Source organism: Delphinus delphis, chromosome 9 (genome assembly GCF_949987515.2).
Source record: "Delphinus delphis chromosome 9, mDelDel1.2, whole genome shotgun sequence".
In the NCBI taxonomy this organism is placed as follows: Eukaryota; Metazoa; Chordata; class Mammalia; order Artiodactyla; family Delphinidae; genus Delphinus; species Delphinus delphis.
The window spans coordinates 100,741,395-100,763,511 of NC_082691.1; the positions used below are offsets into that span (position 1 = coordinate 100,741,395).

Below are 22,117 nucleotides of genomic sequence, written 5' to 3' on the forward strand. Positions count from 1 at the left end.
AAGAGATGTGGCTCTATAGTTTTATCTTTTTGTACCATCATTATCAGACTTAGGTATCAATGTTATATTTGTTTTCAAAAAGCAATTCGGAAATTTCTCATCGTTTTCGATGCTCTGAAACAATTTAAAGAGCACTGAAACTATCTGGACTTAGAAGGTTTGGAAGAATTTCCATGCATAACAGTCTGTCCCTGGTGCTTACTTTGTGGTGTGGTTCCTTAATAGCTTTCTCTAATTCTTCCATGCACACTGGTCTATCTTCTCTCTCTAGGGACTTCCCTTGCAGTCCAGTGGTTGAGATTTCACGTTCCAATGCAAAGGGTGCAGGTTTGATCCCTGGTTGGGGAGCTAAGATCCCACATGCCTTGGGGCCAAAAAACCAAAACATAAAACAGAAGCAACATTGTAACAAATTTAGTAAAGACTTTTAAAATGGTCCACATCAAAAAACCTTTTAAAAATATTTTTAAAAATAAATTTGTCTCTAATGGAGATCAGTTTGGTAATCTGCATTTCCCTAGGAAATTATCCATTTCTTCTAGGTTTTCAAATTTATTTGTAAAAAAGGTTCTAAATTTTAAAATTGTCTTCAATTTCAATGGTTGTTCCTCTTGTCATTTTGGAAGTTTTATTTGTGCCCTTTTCTCTTTTTCTCCTGAATAAGTTAATGAGTAGTTTGTTAATTTTAAATTTTTTCAATAAACCAGGATTTTGATTTATTAATTAGGTGTATTTTTTTCTCCACTACATTAATTTTTGTCTTTCATACTTGTACTTTCTTTTGGTTTACCTTATTGTACTTTTTCTAGCTTTCTTGGAAGTAAGAATTTAATTCATTTTCTTATTTTTTAGTTGAAGAAGTTTTTGGTGCAATGCTTTTTACTCTGATCACTTCTTTTTTTTTTTTTTTTTCTGTACGTCGGCCTCTCACTGCTGTGGCCTCTCCCGTTGCGGAGCACAGTCTCCAGACGCGCAGGCTCAGCGGCCATGCCTCACGGGCCCAGCCACTCCGCGGCATGTGGGATCTTCCCGGACCGGGGCACGAACCCATGTCCCCTGCATTGGCAGGCGGACTCTCAACCACTGCGCCACCAGGGAAGCCCAGGGAAGCCCTCTGATCACTTCTTTAAATGAAGCCTATAGCTTCTGACATTTAGTATTTTTATTAGTATAATCTGTAAGAAATTCTGAAGCCTCAGTTTGTATTTTTCTTTTCAACAAGAGTTGTTTAATACAAGGTGTTTTCATTTCTCGATGGAAGGACTTTTTTCCAAATGTAATTTCTGGTTTTATCTCATCATGATCAGAAAGTGTTGTTTTTATTATTTCTACTTCATGGAACTCACTGATGTTTGCTAACGTATATTAATATATGATCAATATTTGTGAATGTTCCATGTGCATTTGAAAAAGGGTGTATTTTCTGATATTACGCAAAAAGAGTGTATTTTCTATAAATCCAAGAGAGCTACTTTCTTCATTATGTTTATTCTTCTATCTCCTTACTTATTTTTTGTCTACTTGATTTGTCTTTTCTGACAAGTTTATATTAAAGTCATATTATTAGGACCTGTTAGTCCATATCTCCTTGCATTTTCTGTACTTTTTGCTTCATATACACAATGGCTATGCTGTGTAGTGCATACGTTTTCTTAGGCATTATGTCTCTGATATAGGATTTGTGAGAAAGGATAATGAGATACGGAAATTTTAACTCTATTTTTAATTCCTCTTGAGATAATAGTTGCCTTTGCAGAAAAAAATGCTTTGAGCAAGCTTGTGGAAACGAGTCCACTGAGAATATAAGTCAGTTGCTTCTTGTGGAACAATTTGGAATTCACTGGAAACAGCCTACGAGGCAAAACTAAACATATACTACATTTAGGACACAAATAGAAAATGTACCTGTTTAATTTGTCTATAATTTTATACTCTTTCCTAGATCCCATGCATTACTTCTAGGGAAAATATATAACTAAATGTTTACTCTTGTTTAAAAACCAGTCCAATCGGATCTGCTAAAGAGCCGTGTTCAGTCTCCATTTAGGTAACTTAGAGACTCCTTGCAACCATCGTTATTTCTTTCCTTCAGTGGGGGATGGGTTTCTTCTGTGACATCGTGATCTGCGGAGAAAGATGGGGTCTCCAAGCCTCAGTCCCTGCCTCCTCTACTTGTTGGGTGACATCCCATGTCTGTCAAGCCTCTGCAGCCCTGCTGGTCCCCAACAAGAAAGTCCACAAGCTGGTGTAAAGTCACCAAGTGAATGAATTTCTCACTCCAGGCAGTGCCCTTTGAGGGTCTCCTGGCTGACTTCACCACAGCTCCTGATGGTCTAAAATCTCTGTGGCTGGTCCGGCAGTGACGCTCATTCAGCCCTGCAATATAAGCTGGAGGCTATGTCTGGTTGCATGGAAGAGAACTTCACCAAAGCAGCTTAACAAAGGGTTCAACTGTGATACAAGGAGTTTACGGCTGGTAAGTCCAGAGCCCATGTAACTACCCAAAGAACTTGATTTTTTTCTCCACCATTACTTGCAAGTAACTTTTGTCCTCAAAGTGGTAAGACGGCTGCTTCACCTTCAGCCTCGTGTCTGAATTGCGGGTGGAAAGAACACAGACACAAGAGGGAGGACAGAATGCCACATCTATTACAGAAGCAAAGGCTACCCAGAAATGTCCACAGGGCTTCTGCTACTACCTCGTGGTCATATGGTTACCCCCAGCTGCAAGAAACACTGTGCAATTCAGTATTTCACACGGGTACGTTGCAGTTATAAGCAAAATTGTAGTTTTGTTAGTGAACAGGAGGGGTAAATGCTAGTAAGCAGATGACTAGCGGCACGTGCCAGAGGCAGCTGGGGCGAGTTTGCTCTACACCTGGCTCTAGAGCGACCTCACTCCCACCCTCGTGGTGAATTCCTTTGCCAATTCCCAACCAGACTTTCCTAGAATCCTAAACTCTTGTTCATTCTACATACGAACCAAGGAAAGAGAATACAACCTCAGAACTTGAGTCTGGTTCCAAAAGGACAGAGGCTTGTAACATACGAAATATCCTACAGATAAACTTTGGATAAACTACGAAGAATCAAATGCTAGAAAGTACCGGGGAGCAGCCAAACCAGATAGAAACGGAAAGTGTTTCCATCCTTGAGACGAGGACCACATAGGGTGACATCCAGGTTTAAAGGCTTTTCGCAGAGGGTGTTCCCGAGATCCTAGCTCAAGAAGTGACCAGAACTTAACTATCTAATATACCTCTTGTTTCCTGAACTTGGAGAGACAGAATTTAGGACACATACCTGATGGCTTGATTCCTCTGCCTTCCTGTTTCCTTTCCCCTATAAGAGGAGCTGTTCTCATCTCTTATCAGCTGGACTTCTACCGTGTAAAATGTTATCGCTTAGTTCCTAAACCTTTTCATGCAAACTGGAGAACTGATAGAATATAGACCATCCATTCTAGAGAAAACACCCAGCTTGACAAGGTTGTCATCTTTCGACAAAATTCTATTAGTATTTTTAAAAATATTAAAATCTGATTATTCAGGGTTTTTTCTGTATTTTGTGGAGCATTAGCATGCATCAGAGTCGCCCGGAAGACTTGCTAACGTACAAAGTTTCTGAGTCAGTGGACCTGAGAATCTGCATTCCTAACAAGTTCCCTGGCATTGCCGATCTCGCTGGTCCAGGAATATACTTTGAGAGTGATTACACTGGAGCAAATATCCTGTGCTTGAATAAAAAGGGAAAGTCACTTCAATAATTTTCAAGGCATTTCCCCTGCTCCAAATGTTGCCAGCCAGAGCCAGGGAGCCAAAGACCCTTCTCCCCTCCAGGATTCTGCAGGAAAACTATACACACAAAAAACTGAATCAAATAAAGCTAAATACCATCTTGTTACCAGAATTCTAGGACTCCCTGGTAAAGATGAAGTGGAGACCAGAGCAGGGATGAAAAACCTAAGTTAGGAGTCTTCCTTCTTTTCCCTGAAATGGAAGAGAGCTAGTTTCACATAATGGGGCCACCTGACAACCAAAGAGTCATAGTCTGAGAAGGTGAAACTCAAAAAGCAAGACTCCTCTGGACCACCAGAAAGAGGACTTTTTTGGTCTGCTTATAGGATGAAACAAGGAACCAAAAGTGTTGGTCATATCTGATCACAGCAGGTCAAAAGGTTGAGAGGGCCGTTTGTTTCCTGTTTCTGAAAAATGAAACTCATAGCAGGAAGTGGTCTAATGGGTCTAAGGGCTCTCCTAACATTCTTAACATCCCCAAACAGGTCAATCCCTCTGCCTTTCGTGAGAGGGAGACCGTTTATGAAGTGTCACTCCAGAGTTTCTCCCTCCTGGGTTCTGGAGGGATTAGCACTTCCTCGTTCCAAGCTAGAGGGAAGGCAGTCGACTTGATGTAATAACGCCCACTGCTGCCTGTGGGACCCTCCCCATGAGTTTCAAAATCACTAGGAAAGATGAAAGCGTACAAGAAGCGTACGTACAAGAAGCTTAGTGTCCATGGTTATTGTGGAAACCAGCTAAAGAAGTGAATTTTGGGTCTTCATGAAATTGAGTCAAATAGAGAACAGTAGTACATGACTGAGAAAGTAGAGGGAAGCATAAAGAAGTGAGCTCAGGAAATGCCCAGAAAGAACAAGAAAGATTTGGGGCTCTCCATGCTGTGGAAATGTAGCTTGAGCCAAGTTTCACCAACTCTTCAAGGGGTAGGGTGAAAAAATATTTAGTGAGGGCCTCACGTATGCCAGCAAGTTGGTACAAAGGAGTGAACAGGAAGAGTTAGCTGCCACTCACTACTGAGGGAGTACATGTTGAAATGAAAATTCAAGATAATATTTTAATACTTTGTCCCAGGCATACCCAGCATCAAATAGGTGTAACTCCTATTCGATGTCGTGGATGAGATAGGAAAGCTTTCCCTAAGGTCAGATGTAAGGTGAATCCTTCCATCTGAATTATTCAGCTGTGCTGAATGCTGTAAACGTGGCACCATTGATTCTTCCTGGGTCCTCTGCATCTCAGGGAAGGAGCCTGGGCCAACGTTCCTTATCATCCCTTTCCCTACAGGTCCGGGTTACGGTCTGCCAATGAGAAGCACTCCCACAAGATTTGGAACTTGCTGGAGAAGGAGCACATGGCAACCATTGCAAATAGACTACGGGAGACGGCGGTGTGTTTCACAGCTCATAGCTGCTGAAAATCACCCAGGTCAGCACACCACCTCGCTCCCCAGGCCAGGGCAAGCCTTTCATTCCTTGGACTAAAAGTTCATCCAACTTTTAGCATTGACATATATACACTACCAAATGTAAAATAGATAGCTAGTGGGAAGCTGCTGCACAGCACAGGGAGATCAGCTCGGTGCTTTGTGACCACTGAGAGGGGTGGGATACGGAGGGAGGGAGGGAGACGCAAGGGGGCGGGGATATGGGGACATATGTATACATGTAGCTGATTCACTTTGTTGTACAGCAGAAGCTAACCCAACATTGTAAAACAGTTATACTCCAATAAAGATGAAAAGAAGAAAAGAAAAAGAAAGATGTGGATGAAAGTCATACACTCGCCAATCTAATGTATCTAAAGGCAACTTAAAAAAAATTTTTTTTTACCATTTTAGAAGGAAAAACAAAAAGTTCATCCTACTTTTAGTATCTAGATTGGCTTCAGTTTTCCTAATCGAATACTCTGTATAAGTGGAGAGGGATGAAATGTTACTGGAAACAGTCAAGGCAAAATAAAGCAGGATCCAGAAGTGGAGAAGAGCATACGGTCCAGGAATTCTGGGGCGCAGAGTACAAGTGTGAGACTGGAGATGACTGCATGTGCTTCCATCATGAGCAATTTGTGCCAAGTATCTATTAAAATTCTCCTCTGACAGGTTTGAAAGATGTAAAAATATCTATACCCCTAATTTGAATTTTTTTTTTTTTTTTTTGCCCTGAGTTTACATCTTTTCCTAGACGTGGGACGACTTTAAGACATACTCAAAGTATCATTCGGATCATGTCTTAAGTCACACTTCTCATATAGCTCTAAAGAAAGAGACTTGCAATTTTTCAAACCTTAAATCAATTCATCTTTGATATTATTTTAAAAGTCTTGCCTTCTCTGGGCAATTGTTTGGTGCCTTGATGGAAGGTCTTTCGTGTTTTGCATACTTTAGAATTTTTAGTCTTTTCTTTAAAAATTTGCAGTGAAACTTTCCATAGGGCTTCCCTGGTGGCGCAGTGGTTGAGACTCCGCCTGCCGATGCAGGGGACGTGGGTTCGTGCCCCGGTCCGGGAAGATCCCACGTGCCGCGGATCGGCTGGGCCCGTGAGCCATGGCCGCTGAGCCTGCGCGTCCGGAGCCTGTGCTCCGCAACGGGAGAGGCCACAACTGTGAGAGGCCCGCGTACCGCAAAAAAAAAAAAAAAAAAGTGGCAGTTGCATGGCCCCTTATGTTAACTGTCAAGTTCCTTATAGTGTCTCCCTGTATTTGGTCACTTTTCAGTATCTTCTAACAGTTGTTTAGAAATTCTCATTATTTTGAATTTTCTACATAGTGTATGAATGTCATTACGGGAGGATTGGGAGCTGGAAACCTCCCCTGGGGTTTTTAGCCGCTGCTTTGACCCACCAAGGAGGAAGCAACCCACGTGCTCACTGGGCACTTCGGATTCTCCAGATCTGTGTTTTTCATGCTTTGCTCCAGTGTAGAGATATTTTTTGAGAATAATGAATTCCAAAGTTCACTATTTTCACAGCCTTGGCCAAGACAACCCTCTCTCCTCCCCCTGCCCCCACCCTCACCCACACCACTTCTTTCCTATTGGTACACAGACCATGGAGTTTCCAGAACATACCGACACATGCCTTCCCCGTTCTCTGATGCTGAGGGAGTGATGGCATGAAGCAACATCTATCCCTCCTTCTGAAAAGTCGTGGGAGGTATTTTCCCTGATTTTTAGTAATAAAGGAGAGAAAACCCCATATTCGATATAATTTTAAACAATTCCTTTAGAATTTTTAATGAATGACATGTTTTGAGTGGCGCGTCATTTAGAGTCACTGGATGGGTGTCATTTGGTCAGGTGCTTGTATTTTCCATTATGAAATCAATCAAGCCAGCAGAGTTCAAACAAAAGTACCTAAATTAAAGAAATGTATCTTCTTCTCCTGAAGGAAATGCAAATGATTTTAGCTTTTACTTCAATAGCTCTGAAGTCATGAGTCTATTCACTTAGAAACAAGATGGCCTTAATTCACTTATCCTGGAGGCATTTACCAATTCTCCCAACTTTTTTTGTGTTTTAGATTTTTAATGTAACTGAAAGAGTTTCTTTTAACATTGTGTAAATTTAAGGTGTGCAGGGTGTATGGCTGCTGTAACAATATTCATCACACCACATTCTTAGAGTACAATGTTACTGTCTACATTCAGTATACTGTACCTTAGATCTCTATGGCTTATTTCGTGCTTGTTACAAGTTTGGACCCTTAAATACCACCAGTCTTATCCCCTGTGCCCCTACCTCCTGGTAACCACCGTTCTACTCTTTCTTTAAACAGGTTTGACATTTTAGATTCCACATATAAGTGATATATATTACACAGTACTTGTCTTTCTCTGACTTATCTTACTTCCAATCCTCCCAAATTTAATACATAAATGTAAGACAATTCCAACTGGAATCCCAACAAGATTCTTTTATGAAAATTAAACAAAGCGATTTTAACTTTCACACAGAAGAATAAATGCCTGAAAATAACAAAAGAAATACAAAAATGGAGACTGGGGAGGAAACCGGTGTGTCACATTATAATCAAAGCCACTCTAATCAAATCCATGTTTTATTCATGCAGGAGTAGAAAAGTCAGAAGAACAGAATCGGAAATCCTGACAGAGATCTTAGGGAATATGAGAAATTAACATATGACAAACGTTGCGTTCCAGTTCAGCGGGACGCAGATCACCTACTTAATAAATGATCTGGCACAAAGGCTATCGTAAGCATACACCAAAATAAGTCTCGTTCTGCCTCGAGACACTTGTCTGAATCTTTTAGCAAAAGAAATGCTTAAGCTTTCTTAGGCGTCCGCTGCGTCTGGAGAAGATGACAGCCACGTGTTGCAGGGCTCTCCCCATCAGCCCGGCAGGCTGTTCCCTAGGACGTCTTACATCATTCACCTGCTTCTTTTCTTTGCAGCTTCCCTTTCTTCTCTGCCTCCTCCCATTCTGTGCACCAAAATACCTTGCTGGGGACCCACCTACACACCAAGACACACCCCACCCACACTTTCTCCCCACTCTCAAGGGAGAAGGGAAGCAGTTGCAGGTGAAGCAGAGGAGGGGTTGAACATCGCCTCTGTTCTCTACGGCTGGACGGCCGGACGGCAGGCATCACGAGGGGCAGTAACAGCTGTGTGACCTCCCTAGTCCGAGTCTGCCTCAGGGAAGTGCTCCTCTCTGCCCAAGCCCACTTGGCACCTCCGGGGGCCTCCATGTCCTGCAACCAGGTCTAGGCTCCATTTCTTGACCGGACCTGGCCCCCTGGATACCCCCACCCCGCTCTGCTCATCACCCCACCAAGAGGTTCCCACAGGGCTCCTTTGCTGCAATTGGGTGGCCTCTCTCAAGAGTGAATAAAAGGGCTGCGCCTTCTACCCCTCCCGTTTCTACTTGCTTTCTCCTCCCCAGCCCAGTGCCTGTCCTGGCCCACATGGCACAGGGCCTTAAAAGTCATCATGCCTGCCCCCTTAGCGGGCAAGGACACAGCCCAAGAGATGCAGAGGCACCTGGTCGACATCCCACACTGATTTGCTACATCGACGTTTAAGCGGTGACTCCAGTGGCCAGGATGCTGTGGGAGTTACATGGGCGAATGAGGCACGGGCCTGCCCGCAGGAAGCTGTGGTCCTATCGGTGTTCTATTGCAGACTCGGAATGCCAAGGAGACGTGAGGATGGAGGGGCACAGAGGAGGGAGGGCCCGCGTGTTCTGGAAGGTGTGATGAAGGACCTGCGAACTCAGGAGCCCGCACACCGCTCGCCACCCCAGACCCTGCCCTGGACACTGGGAGGGTCAGTGACCTGTGGGACGGAGAGAGCAAGTGAGGGGCTGGAAGACAGACTCCGGGGCCGAGGGAGGCTGGCAGGAAGCAGCCGTGGCTGCGTGGAATCCAGCGCGTCTCAGATGGGCGGCCTCCCCAGGAGCTGTGTGTCAGTGCGCCCAGATTCCTTCCGGATGCGACACAGTCCCTGCCACCAGGACTCCTCGCTGCACCCTTCCTCGGAGCCCTGGCCCTGGGGGACCTGCGCCGCCGGCTCTCGCTAGAGCAAGACGTAGCACGGGGACTGACGGTAAGCTGTAATAACGGCCTTCGTGTTCCCACAGGATGGCTTCGATTTGTTCCATGAGCTCCTTCAGCTGGGCGTCCTGCTCCGCCCCCTGCGCCCTGTTGTTGAAGCCACAGTGTCGCCGCTCACACAGGACGTCCAGCCCGGCAAGCTCCCGGTTGTCGGTCTCTCGCAGGTACTCCTCCAGGGTGCCGCCGCCCAGGTCTTCCTTCCGCGTGAACACCAGGATGGTGCGGGCCAGGATGCCCTCCCCGAAGAGCTCCTGGAGGCGCCTGACCCCCTCCTCATCCTCCTTGGTGAAGCGGCCCAGCTGCGTCACCAGGAGCACCGCATGGGGCCCCGGCAAGGAGGCGGCAATGGCTCCGCAGGGGCCCTGAGCGGTCCCTTGCGGCGCCGCCCCCGGGGACAGGATGTCGGGGGTGTCGATGACCTCGAGCTCCTTCCCCGCCCACGCTCGGCGCCCCCGCTGGAAGGCCTTGGTCACGGGCCTGGCGCTGACCTTGGACTCGAACACTCTCCGGCCGAGGATGCTGTTTCCTGTTGCGCTTTTCCCGCTTCCAGGTTTTCCCACCAGGAGGAGCCTCAGCCTCTGCGGGGTCCCTTCATCCTCCCTCAGCCCTGGAAGCATCAAGAGAAGGTGAGAGACCGGGGTTAGAGCCCATCCACCCACTCTAGCCTCACCAGGGGCAGAATGTCTGGGGGGCGGGGATCACGAGAAGGGAAGACCGGCGTCAGCATCTGAGACGTGCCCTAGACTCACATTCTTTCCTTCCCTCTCTCTTTTTGTAACTTTCAGAAAAAAATTATGGTAGAATATACGTAGCATGAAGTTTACCATTTTTAGGTGTAGCAGTAAGTACCTTCATATTGTTGTGCGATCATCACCACTATGCAGCCCAAGAATTTTCCATCTTCCCAAACTGAAGCCCTGTCCCCGTTAAGCGCTAACGCCCCATGGCTCCCTCCCGCTAACGCCTGGTAGCCCTGTTCTTTCCGTCTCTGTGTGTTTGACTCTTCTACGGACCTCATGTAAGTGGAGTCAGGCAATGTTTGCCCTACTGTGTCTGGCTTATTTCACTTAGCATAATGTTTTCAAGGTTTATCGACGTTGTCGCATGTGTCAGAACTTCCCTCCTTTTTAAGGCTGAATAATATTCCACTGTAGGTGTAGACCACATTGTGTTTATTCATGTGTGTATATATATATATATATAATATATATATATATATATATATATATATATATATATGGACTTTGGGGTTGTTTCCACCTTTTTGCTATTGTCAATATGCTGCCATGAGCCTTAATGCACGTATGTTCAACATCTGTTTCCATTCTTTGGGCTATATTCCCAGAGGTGGGATTGCTGGATGATGTGGCAGAAAAGCTACATTTTATGTTTAGGTTTTGAAACTTCTGAAACTTCTGGCCAGGAAAGTGGATGGATTTCCGGCATTCCTATATCCCTAAGTTCTGTCTCCTCAGGCTAGACGGTGAAGCTGAGCCCATGAAAGTGAAGCCCTGACCCTGATGCAACAGCTTTCGTGGGGAGGGAGCCCCTTGGGAAGGCGGAACCCGGTCCTGGGGGCACCTGAGTGCATCCTGCTTGTTCACTAGTGCTTTGCAGTCCTCGTGACCCTGAGAGCTCTCACACTCGAGCCAGCGAGATGCCCACACAGAGGCCGGGGGCGAGCACATCCTTCCTGAGACTCAGTGAAGGGGCGGCTGGCGCTGTGCGTCACCCCCTCGGCCACTGCGCCCATCGGGGGCCTTTCCCTCCTATCTGGCCGTGTTGAAGAGAGGCCCAACCCAAACGCCCTTCGATGGCCGCCGGGTGGGCAAATCTCTGACAGGAGGAGCTCCTGCTGCCTCTCCCAGCGCGCCCCCTGCACCTACAGGTCCCCCGGCCATGCCTCTCTAAGTTTATGTCTGCTGGAAACATGTTTTACCTCCTGACCCGTCTTGTGTAGGATCCTGAGACAGCCCTTCCTCGCGATTCTCCGGGAGAATGAGTTCATAATATTCTTCCTCCTGAAAAAAGAATCACATGTCTCACTGACTTTTCCACCGAGTTTTAAGAGGCACCTGACTTGTGCCTTTCTCTTGCCAAAAGGAAGTTGTTTGCATTGGTTTGGGGGGGAGAGACAGAGTGAGGGGAAGTCTAAGAGACCTTCTACATCCTTTAGGGACCCTGTTTCCTCCTTTCTCCCCCCTGCACTGTGGTCTCCATTTTGGGGTGATTCTGTGATGGAGAGAAAGGATCAGGGATGCATCCTGACAGCTACTGTCCTGGGAGCAGTGGCCAGCGTGCCTGGGGGACGTGAGCAGGAAGTTGCTGGAGGGGCTGGTGAGGGGCTCTTGGGGCCAGATGATCTGTGGGGAGAGCCCAGCAGCAAGGGCCGCAGAGGCCAAGAGCTGGACGGTGAGGAGGGCGGCAGACTCGGACAGGCTCCCTCCACGTCGGGCCCAGTCCCGGTCCTGCTGGGGGCCCAGGGAACTCGGCGCTCCTCCCCAGGCCAGCAGCTAGGTGGTCGCACCGCCTGGGCCTCAATGTCCCTGGAGGTGTGAGTGCTGGGCCACAGCTACATGTTCGTGACATCTCTTCCCTGTAGAAGATTCCAGCACATTTTTTGACCTTCTGTAGAGCGATTCCTAGTCCTCTTTGCGAAGGAGGGCCGTGTCACCCACCCAGGAACTGGCGTCATCCTGAGGAGAGAGCAGCGTATCCTGCCTTCAATCCGTTCCACCCTGCAGACCAACACGGTTCCCTGTTTCAGGGGCCCATCATGTTGTAGCTGCTTGGTAGTCTCTGTGGGATGGGGAGGGAACCGTGTGGCCCCATGACTGTTTTTCTGGAATGTGTAGGACACTCAGAGACAATCACAGTCAGATGACATTCTCCAGATGGAGGCTCTGAGTTGAGGGGATGGTAACTCCGGGGGAACGTCCATAGACATAGCTTTCCCGTCGCCACAGCATCCCCGGGGGGCTAAGGCTCTCTGCTCACCTGGCCCACCACCTCAGTCCTCGCCAGATCCCAGGGGCTGGCCGGGGGCCTGCGGGGCTGTGGCTGCAGGACTGGGGGTTCAGTGATGTCAGCTCTAACGTGCCAGCTGAGAGTGGACCCAGCCCAGGAGGTTTGGTGACGTTCCAGGGAGAGTGAGCAGGCAGGTGAACATCTTCACCCAGACCTGTTCCGCCTCATTCTTGTGAGGACACAGCTTTTACCCCTCAAAGGGGCCCCCTGTCTTTGCAAAGTGGGGATCCCTCAATCTCTTTGTCCTTGGTGCCCTTACGTCATTGGTGGAAGCGGAAGCAGCACTTCACCCAGGAAACCTCCTTCCTCCTCTAGAGAGAAGGGTGTTGAGAAGAAGATACAGGCCGGGCCGGGACCAGGGCAGGTGGGTGAGGCAGACCCTGCACTCCACCCTCGCGCCCAGACAGCGCGTCTGCCCGGCCCCTGGCCGCCTCAGCCTACACCCTGCCCAACAGGCATCACATGTGTGCCACGTGCCACAGTGTTTGTCTCCAACACGGAGCAGACACGTCACCTTTGTGAGGTTTCTCAGGAAGGCAGCGAAACTCACAGAAGCGTCCTGCCCAGGAGTAAGCAGTGAGTTCCAGGCAGAGCACAAAGGGTCCAAGGTTCTCCCGACTCTCAGCCCTGGCTCCTCTCATTGTACCTCGGACATGCGTGCGCGCGCACACACACACACACACACACTACTTACACACATACACTCACAAAAGTACGAACACACACAAACATAGCACACACACCTACACAACACACATGAACATATGTTCACAAACACAACACACATACGTACACAAACACGCACATAAGACACAAACACCACTCACACGTATACTCACAAACGTATAAACATACCTACCACACACACACACACACACACAAACATAACACACACAGAAAACGCGCATATACTCACCTACACACAAAGAGACACACAAAAACACACTACCCACACCATCCCCACTACACACTCTCAAAGACGACACACACACAAACACAAGTACACATCACACACAGACACAGTCCCCACACACTCGGACTTACCGCCCCGCTGCCCGCTGGGCAGGACGAATGGCCGTGTTCTGTGTCTCCCGGGGTCGGAGGCACTCGTGAATTCTTTGTTTCCCTTTCGAGAGCTGCCACATTGCAGGCTGAATGGAGAAGGTAAAAGAAGGTGTCCTGGGCGTGTGAATAGATAGAGGACATAGCTTGTAGTTTTTCAGCAAAATGTGATCTGAGAGCTCAGCTCAGAAACTGCCCTTGAAAGTGCAGCCGTGAGCCGTGAGATGAGGGAAGAGGAAGTGGTAGGAACACCCAGGAGGGGCCCTCATGACTCAGAAAGCTCTGCCGGCTGCAGTTCCTCTGCAGCCGTGATAACAGCCACAGGAAAAACAACACGCGTATTGTTATGATTTTTATTCCGCACAGCACAGCTAGAACTCAGAGGCTTAAAGGAAAGCAGCGGATCTCAGAAAATGTTGCGCCGGGGGAATGATTGTATGGATTTCCTCCCTTTTTTGAGAATTGCCCACTTCCTGCAGACATCCTCTGTCCTCCGGGTCATGACAGATATTCATTGTCTCTCTTTCTCCCCAGGCTCCTCCTTCGGCCACTCCACTGGCTGTCCAGGGTCTCCAGCTTGCTGACCCTACATCTTGGGACTCATCAGCTCCATAATCCCATGGACCAGGAGCCACACGAGCCAATTCTTTATAAGCTCTCTACATGCGTGTGTGTACACACACACACACACACACACGCACGGCATGCATACGCGCACACACACACATATGCACACACACGCCCACACACACATTCTGCGTCTGAAAATTCCCAAATCTGTGTCACATCTGAGTCTGGTCCTAGTGTTTGCTTTGTGTGTTTTCTCCTGCCTTGCAGCACGCCCTGTAATGTTGCTGAAAGCCAGACATGATATGTCAGATATTAGGAACTGAGGGGAATAGGCCTATGGTGTGAGGTTTGACGTTGATCTGGCTACGAGCTGTGTTTAATGTTTGTTGTAGCTGCTAGAGGCTTCAGTTTCCTCTAGTGCCCTTGTGTTGTCTCCCCCATTGTCTGTGGGTTTCCCTGAAACCCCTTCTTAGATAGAGCTTGTGCCTTGCTGTTCTCTCAGCTTTAATTCACTGTTTTCATACTGGACTCCTGCTGATGTGGGGTAGGGAGTGAAGGAGGGGAAGCATCATGTTGGGATTGAATCTCACTCTTAAAGTGGGTCTGTGTTCCTGGGCTGTGAGCATCACAATTTTTTTGTTTAAGCTTTTCCTCCTCTTCTCTTCCTTTAGGTGATTCAGGCCAAGTATGGTCACTTCCCACATTTCCCACCTCATTTTATCACAGGATCTTTCTTTCCTTCTATGCTCTGGCCTTGAAGAACTTTTTCTAGTTACTTGAATACTTCATTCCCACCTTTCTTTCCTAGAACTACTGTAAAGAACTGGAACCAAACGATTTCTCAGGGAGTGTATTCTATTGACAAAAAGATTTTGATAAAGATTTTGGAGGTTTAATGGTGGTTTGGAGGATTAAAATGTTCACTAACACTCTTTTAAACTTTTTTCTAGTGGAAATATATACTGAAACCATAAAAGACAAAGAAGCTGTATGTATAAAAAATGTAAAGGTGGATGTGAAATAATCATTATTTGTAGATGCTATGATTATATATCTGGGAAGAATCAAGAGAATAAACTGATAAACTACTATAAACAATAGGAGAGTTTAGTAAATTGATGGATGCAAAATTAAATAAAAACCATAAAAACTGTCTAACATACAAACAATAGCCAATTAGGTATAACTTATGACTTTTAAAACAACAACAAAAAAATAAAAAGCATGAGAATAAACTTTAAACTTGTGTAAACAAAATCTAATAAAGAAAACTTTGAGAAACTTCTGAGGGTATGAAGCAAACAGAAATCTCCCACGTTCAGTGAAAATGTATATTAGTAGAACCACTTTGGAAAACTCTGTGGTGTATCTCGGAGACCTGAATATCATAGTCAACCTTCACCATTCTACCCCAGGGTGCATATCCAACAGTAATGTGTGTGTGTGTCAACAAAAGGTAATGTCTACAATATTTATAGCAGGATACACAGAATAGCAAAAACTGGAAACAGTGTAAATGCCCTCAACACAAAAAAGAAAGAAAGAAAGGAATATGGTAACTATGTGGGGTGGTGGATATGTTAATTAGTTTGATTGTGGTGACTGTTTCACAATGTATATATCAAATCATCAAGTTGTATACCTTCAGTACATATAATTTGTCAATTATAGTCCAATAAAGTCTAGAAAATAAAATACCTGAAAAAATGGTTTTAAAAGGAAAAAGTACAAACAGTATGGTCCAAATTAATGGGGTTAATTATATAAGTTATATCTTCATATTATAAATCATATATATGGGTTATATTCATGCAATGGAATAGTATATAGGAACGAAAATGCACAATTTATTGATACATGTAACAGTATAGATACATCTCAAAACATAATGGTAAGCAAAAAAAAAAGCCAGATACAAAATAATACATAGTGCATGATTTCATTGATATAAAGTACAAGAACAGCTAAAACTAATCTAAGCTATTACAAGTTCAGCCAGAGATCACCCCTACAGGGCATAAGGGAGGCCTTTGGGACAGCAGTCCCCAACCTTTTTGGCAACAGGGACTGGTGTCATGGAAGACAATTTTTGCACGGACAGGGAGGGGTGGGGTGCTGGTTCAGGCAGTAATGCCATTGGATGGGGGGATGGTTCAGGCGGTAATGCCGTTGGATGGGGGGATGGTTCAGGCGGTAATGCCATTGGATGGGGGGATGTTTCAGGCGGTAATGCCGTTGGATGGGGGGATGGTTCCGGCGGTAATGCCATTGGATGGGGGGATGGTTCAGGCGGTAATGCAAGTGATGGGGAGCCATGGGGAGCGGCAGGTGAAGCTTCGCTCGCTTGCCCACTGCTCACCTCCTGCTGTGCCACCCGGTTCCTAACAGGCTGTGGACCGGTACCAGTCCACCACCCGGGGGTTGAGAACCCCTGCTTTGGGGTGCCAACAACATTCTGTGTCTTTAGCTGAGTGCTTGTTACTTGGATGTGTTCAGTTTGTGACAACTGACAATTTAGTGAGCTGTAAACATATATGAGCTCTTTCCTCTATTAATACTATACTACGGGGACTTTCCTGGTGGTCCAGTGGTAAAGAATGCAATGCAGGGGACGCGGGTTCCATCTCTGGTCGGGGAACTAAGATTCCCACATGCTGTGGGACAACTAAGCCGGTGCACCACAGCTACTGAGCTCGCGCACCACACGAGAGAGCCTGCATGCCGCAAACTACAGGGCCCATGTGCCCTGGAGCCCGCGCGCTACAACTAGAGAGAGAAAACCCGCACGCCACAACTAAAGAGAAGCCCGCACTGCAACTAGAGAGAAGTCCAAGCAGATTGCGCACTGTAATGAAAAGATCCCGCATGCCACAACAAAGATCCTGAGTGCCGCAACTAAGACCTGATGCAGCAGCACCCCCCAAAAAATAAGGAAAAAAATAAATATTTTAAAAATATACTATACTGCACAAAAACTTAAAATTGAAAACAAAAAGAAGAAAGTGACTAATGAACACACACAAGATCATAGATCAGAAAATGCAAGTGTATTCAACACGCCTGGAAGGAACGCTATCGTGAAAATGTCAGTACGTTCTTCCTAGGTTTACTGATGCATCTAATTCAATGCCGATTTTTTTAAAGGTCCTTGTAATTTTCTTTTTTTATACTGGTTAGGGAAGTTGGTTCTAAAGTACAGATGAAAATACACCTGTAAGTAAAGCCAGCTTCCAGAAGGACTAAAACAATCTCATACGATGGAGTCACCGGGAAATGCCCCGAGCCCTACGTTCCACAACCTGGGTGTCCCGGATGCTAAGCCAGGACCCCTTCTCCCCAATTCTTCCCCGCTTCCCTGCCAACTCAGAGAGGAAGATTACACTGTGTGCTTCGATGGGAATCACTGGCTGAGTTCACCAGGAGCGGATTCTGAGATGAAAATGTGCAGGTGTGAAATTCATTCAGGAGCGCTCTTGGGATCAAAACCTGTGGGGGAGTGAAGGAAGAAGGACTGGGCAGAAGGAGACACTGGGCTGCGATGAGTCACAGCAGAGGCCTCGGTCAACCTTACCAGGAGCTGGAGCTACGATGGCGGCACAGAGCTGTCCCAGACTGGGGCCTTTATACCTCTACATCGACCAGTCAGGAGATGTAACTGCCCTGGGATGGCGGGACGATCTTGCAGGAGCTGAATCTCTTCCGCGGACAGTAATCCTGAGGGAATGCCTCAAGGTTATCGGGAGGGGGTCAGCGGTGAGTTACCCTCCATCAACACTCCTATCAGCTGGGAGGCTGGGGGCTCCAGTCCTGAAATGGCGGTGGGGGTGGATCTCAGTAGCAGTCCAGAGCCGTCTCGCTCACGTGACCCTCAGGAGACCTTATGAAGGCATTGCCCCCTCCAGTCAAGCTTGACGTGCAGGCTTGAAGGGTGAGCGGTGAGGTGCTGAATGGGGAAAATTGCACCCCATAGCCCCACCTGGCTACGAAGGATTCTGTCGTCTGGTCTTCTGGTGACATTTACCCATTTTTGTACTGTGTTATCTCATGAGGCTCAAATGAGAAATGGAAAGGACTGTTAACATTTTTAAATGGTTAAACAAGGACAAGAATAAAAACAAACACATACCAAAGGAACAGTTATTGCCCAAAGCGCCAGTAAGCGATATCACCCAGAAACGTGGCCGACAGATTCCTTCACTAACTCCTAGCATGGACAACTGACGGTGAACATGTACCAAACTGTGCCCACCTGTTCAGGGATCGCTTGTCTCTGAACCAGCCCTGCAGAGTGACAACTGCATTCCGACCGGCTCTCTGAGGATCGAGTCAGCTTTGATGGGTCTGTGAGCTGGGGACCGTGCTCCTGGGTGAGCGGGGGTGTCAGGCTCACTGGATATGGTCAGAAGTGTTGGGGAGCTCTAATGTCACAGGCCTTAGATCATTGGCCACAACCCTAATTTTAACCATAAACAAATGAGGCTCAGAGGCCTTATGAGTCTTGCCCATAAACCACAGTGGCAGCCTGATGCCCACAGTCTGCCTCTTCTGACCTCAACCCATGTTCTTTTCACTCTACTTGTGTATTAACAGGAGACACAAGTCCTGAGGTGACAATGGGAAAGTCCAACACTGAGGGGGTTCACGGGGAAAACCAGCAACGCCGAGCTGACGGGAAAGTCCTAAAGCCACTCACAGGTATAATGAGTACTGTGGTGACACTCAGAGAGGGAAGGTCTAGTGTATTAGTAGGAAGAGGCGGAGACGATTTTAGGGAAAGCTTAGAAAAAAGCCCTTATATATCTTAATGCAGTAGAACAAGGGCTTTTGGAGTTAATACACTCCCCTCTGTTAACCCCAGTATAGTTCTCCAGGTAGGAATTCAAGTTCCTGTCATTGTGTGTGTGTCTCACTGCCAGCGGGTCACATTTATAGGAAAGGGGGCCTTGCAACCATCTCTAACCACCCTAGCTTAACAGTCTACCTGCTGCCTGAAATGTCCTCCATCTCTAGGAAAAGGAAATCATGGCCCAGTGTCCAGAATAAATTAACCTCTGAAGCAAATTCCTCCACAGAGGTGCTAATCCTTAGAAAGGGTAAGACCTGAGAGCAGAAGAGGCTGGGAACAGACTGGGGGCTGAGCGCCACAGTAGTGGTGTATATGTGGGGGGGGTGTGTGTGTGTGTATGTGGGGTGTGTGGGTGTGTGTGTGTGTGTGTGTGTGTGTGTGTATGTGGGGTGTGTGTGTGTGTGTGTGTGTATGTGGGGTGTGTGTGTGTGTGTGTGTGTGTGTGTGTATGTGGGGTGTGTGTGTGTGTGTGTGTATGTGGGGTGTGTGTGTGTGTGTGTGTGTATGTGGGGTATGTGTGTGTGTGTGTGTGTGTGTGTGTGTACTTCGGTTGCAGCACTCTCTAAGGAGCAGCCTGGGCAGAGTCTAGAATGGCCTTTCCAGAAAAGCTAGTGCCTCTGCTCTACTCTTTGTGACCCTCAGACTCATCAGTTCTGGAATCTGTCAAGACTGGAAACCAGGATTGAAGGGACGTGTGTTCTCCTAAGACTGGGTACTTCAGACTCCCTGATGTCGTGGGGTAAGGAACTGCGGTCAGGAGTGTTAAAAAAGACATTGTGAACCTAAATGTCCATCAACAGATGAATGGATAAAAAAGATGTGGTACCTATATACAATGGAATTCCATGTAGCCATAAAATAAAGAATGAAATAATGCCATTTGCAGCAACATGATGGACCTAGAGATTAGCAAACTAAGTGAGGTAAACAAGACAGAGAAAGACAAATATACGATATTATGTATATGTAGAATCTAAAAAAATACAAATAAGCTTATTTACAAAACAGATACAGACTCGCAGCCATGGAAAACAAACATGGTTACCAAAGGGGAAAGCGGGGAGGGATAACTTGGGAGTTTGGAATGAACAGATAGACACGACTATATATAAAATAGATAACCAACGAGGACCTACCGTATAGCACAGGAGACTATATTCAGTAGCTTGTAATAACCTATAATGGAAAAGAATCTGAAAAAGAATATATGTGTATGTATAACTGAATCACTTTGCTGTACACCTGAAAACTAAGACAACATTGTAAATCAACTATACTTCAGTTAAAAAAAAAAAAGACATTGTGCAAGAAAGAAGGAGAGGAAGTGAAAGAGACTGATACTGGGTAACACAGGGTTGGGAGGAGTACGGGGGCGGGGGGGTGGGGGGGGGAAGAGGGAGGGAGAGGGAAATGGGAGTTCACGTAGATAGATGGTAACTTCCCTCTTGTCCCAGTTTCACTTCCTTAATTTAACCTCCATGCACCAAATCCAGATTAATTTAATCTGGATTTAAATTAATCCAGAAAGCTGCAACTCAGCTTTCTCATGTGTCTGTTGCTCAAGAGACCCTCCACTATAGGTCACAGTTCATACTTCTTGGCCTGGAATTGACAGATTTACATCAGGCTTCAAACTTTCTTCGCAGCCCCATCTCCTTCTATTCTGCTACCTTATAAAGGACACAGCCATAGGCTTGGGGTCCTGAAAGTTCCCTTCCCCGCTCTGGCCCCAAACTCATTCTCTAAGTAACATTGTTCAAGTTATTCAATTTTCTGAATCTTATTTTTACTTCTTTAGATGTGGAGATAATAATCTTTACTTCCCAGTGTGGCTGTGAAGTATTAAATGAGAAGAGGATATGAAACACAGTGTTCAGCCAGAAGTAATTACATGGTAGTATAGTTCGCGCCACCACGTAGCACAGTTCACCTGTGCACTTTTCCCCACCCGTGCAATGCTTACTTCTACCTTCAAACCATCGTTCATGCCATTTCCTCCCACCTGTCTGTTTGTCTCTCCACGTATCCCGTCCTCCCATCCTTTAGAGAAAACCTCCTCTCTGCCCTCCTACACAGCAACTTGAGATCACTGGACTCCTCTTTTCCACAGGTATCAGTCCTTGTCTTCTCATCAATATACGAGGACACCTGCAGAGATGAAGCCACATTGGTTTCTTCTTTTTTCCCTTACATCGTCCTCTGACGCATGACAGGCACATCAGAGACATCTGACTCTACTTACTGTTTATGTACACAGCCACCTACTCTGATCCCCAGAGTCACGGAAACTACCCCCAGGAGCTACTTTGCAGAATTACTGTGTACTAGGCCAGAGCTGCTCAACGTGCGGGCCAGGAAGCAGCAGCAGCAGCGTGAATTGGAAACTCGTTAGAAATGCAAAGTCTTGGGCTCCCTCCCCAACTTACTGAACCAGAAACTCTGGGAGTCCAGCAATCTGCGTTTTTTCAAACCCTCCAAGTGAGTCTGATGCAAGGTAAAATCCGAGAGCCACTGGGCTGAGGCATTTTCTGTAGAAGGTCTTTCACCTCGGATTAAATCAGCTAACGGGAGACCATAAGCAGGATAGACAAAGCACATCTGAAACGTAAAGGTTTAGGGTGCGAAAGTCAGCATTGGACCCTCTCATCTGAGATGAACCTAAAAGAAAGAAAATGTAGAAGTGCTTTGGGCAATCAGGAAATGTCCTAGATGTCCTATGTAGGGAGAAAGCCAGAAAGTTAAGGTGCCTCAGAGATAACCCCCCTACTTCTGTTTATAGTTGGGTAGAGGGTACATGATGGTAACCCCACTTCAACAATACAAATGATGACAATGCCCTAGGGCAGCAGTCCTCAAAATGAGGTCCTTGGGCTAGTAGCTTTAGTATCACCTGGGAACTTGCTAGAACTCCCACTTTTCAGGCTCCACCCAAATCCTATTAATTCAGAAACTCCAGGGATGTTGCCCTGTGTTTTCCCAAGTTCTTCAGACGATTCCGATGCAGGCTACGGCTTGGAAACCACGGTGCTAGGTGCTGGGGCTACCTGCTTTACATATATTTTTCCATTTAATTCTGACAATCCTGTCAGTAGTTTAAGTTTTTTCCCATTTGAAGATGAAGGAAATTAGAGTCAGATTTGCCTAAGGACACATAGCTGGTTAATGGCCAAACAGGAATTGAACCGGTCAGATTCCAAAACCCCATTGAGTATACGGAGGATGTCTTTTGGTCATCGGTGGTCACTG

The 22,117-nt window shown here is 46.6% G+C and overlaps 1 protein-coding gene across 1 annotated transcript; it reads right to left on the reverse strand.

Moving 5' to 3' along the window:
- Positions 1–7,078: 7,078 nt before the first annotated feature.
- Positions 7,079–13,666, reverse strand: GIMAP6 (GTPase, IMAP family member 6). The gene is given in 4 exon segments (XM_060021105.2): positions 7,079–9,365; positions 9,367–9,973; positions 11,306–11,387; positions 13,438–13,666. Coding segments are annotated over 4 exon segments (888 nt in total). The 5' UTR covers positions 13,600–13,666; the 3' UTR covers positions 7,079–9,328.
- Between the last annotated feature and the right edge of the window lie 8,451 nt (positions 13,667–22,117).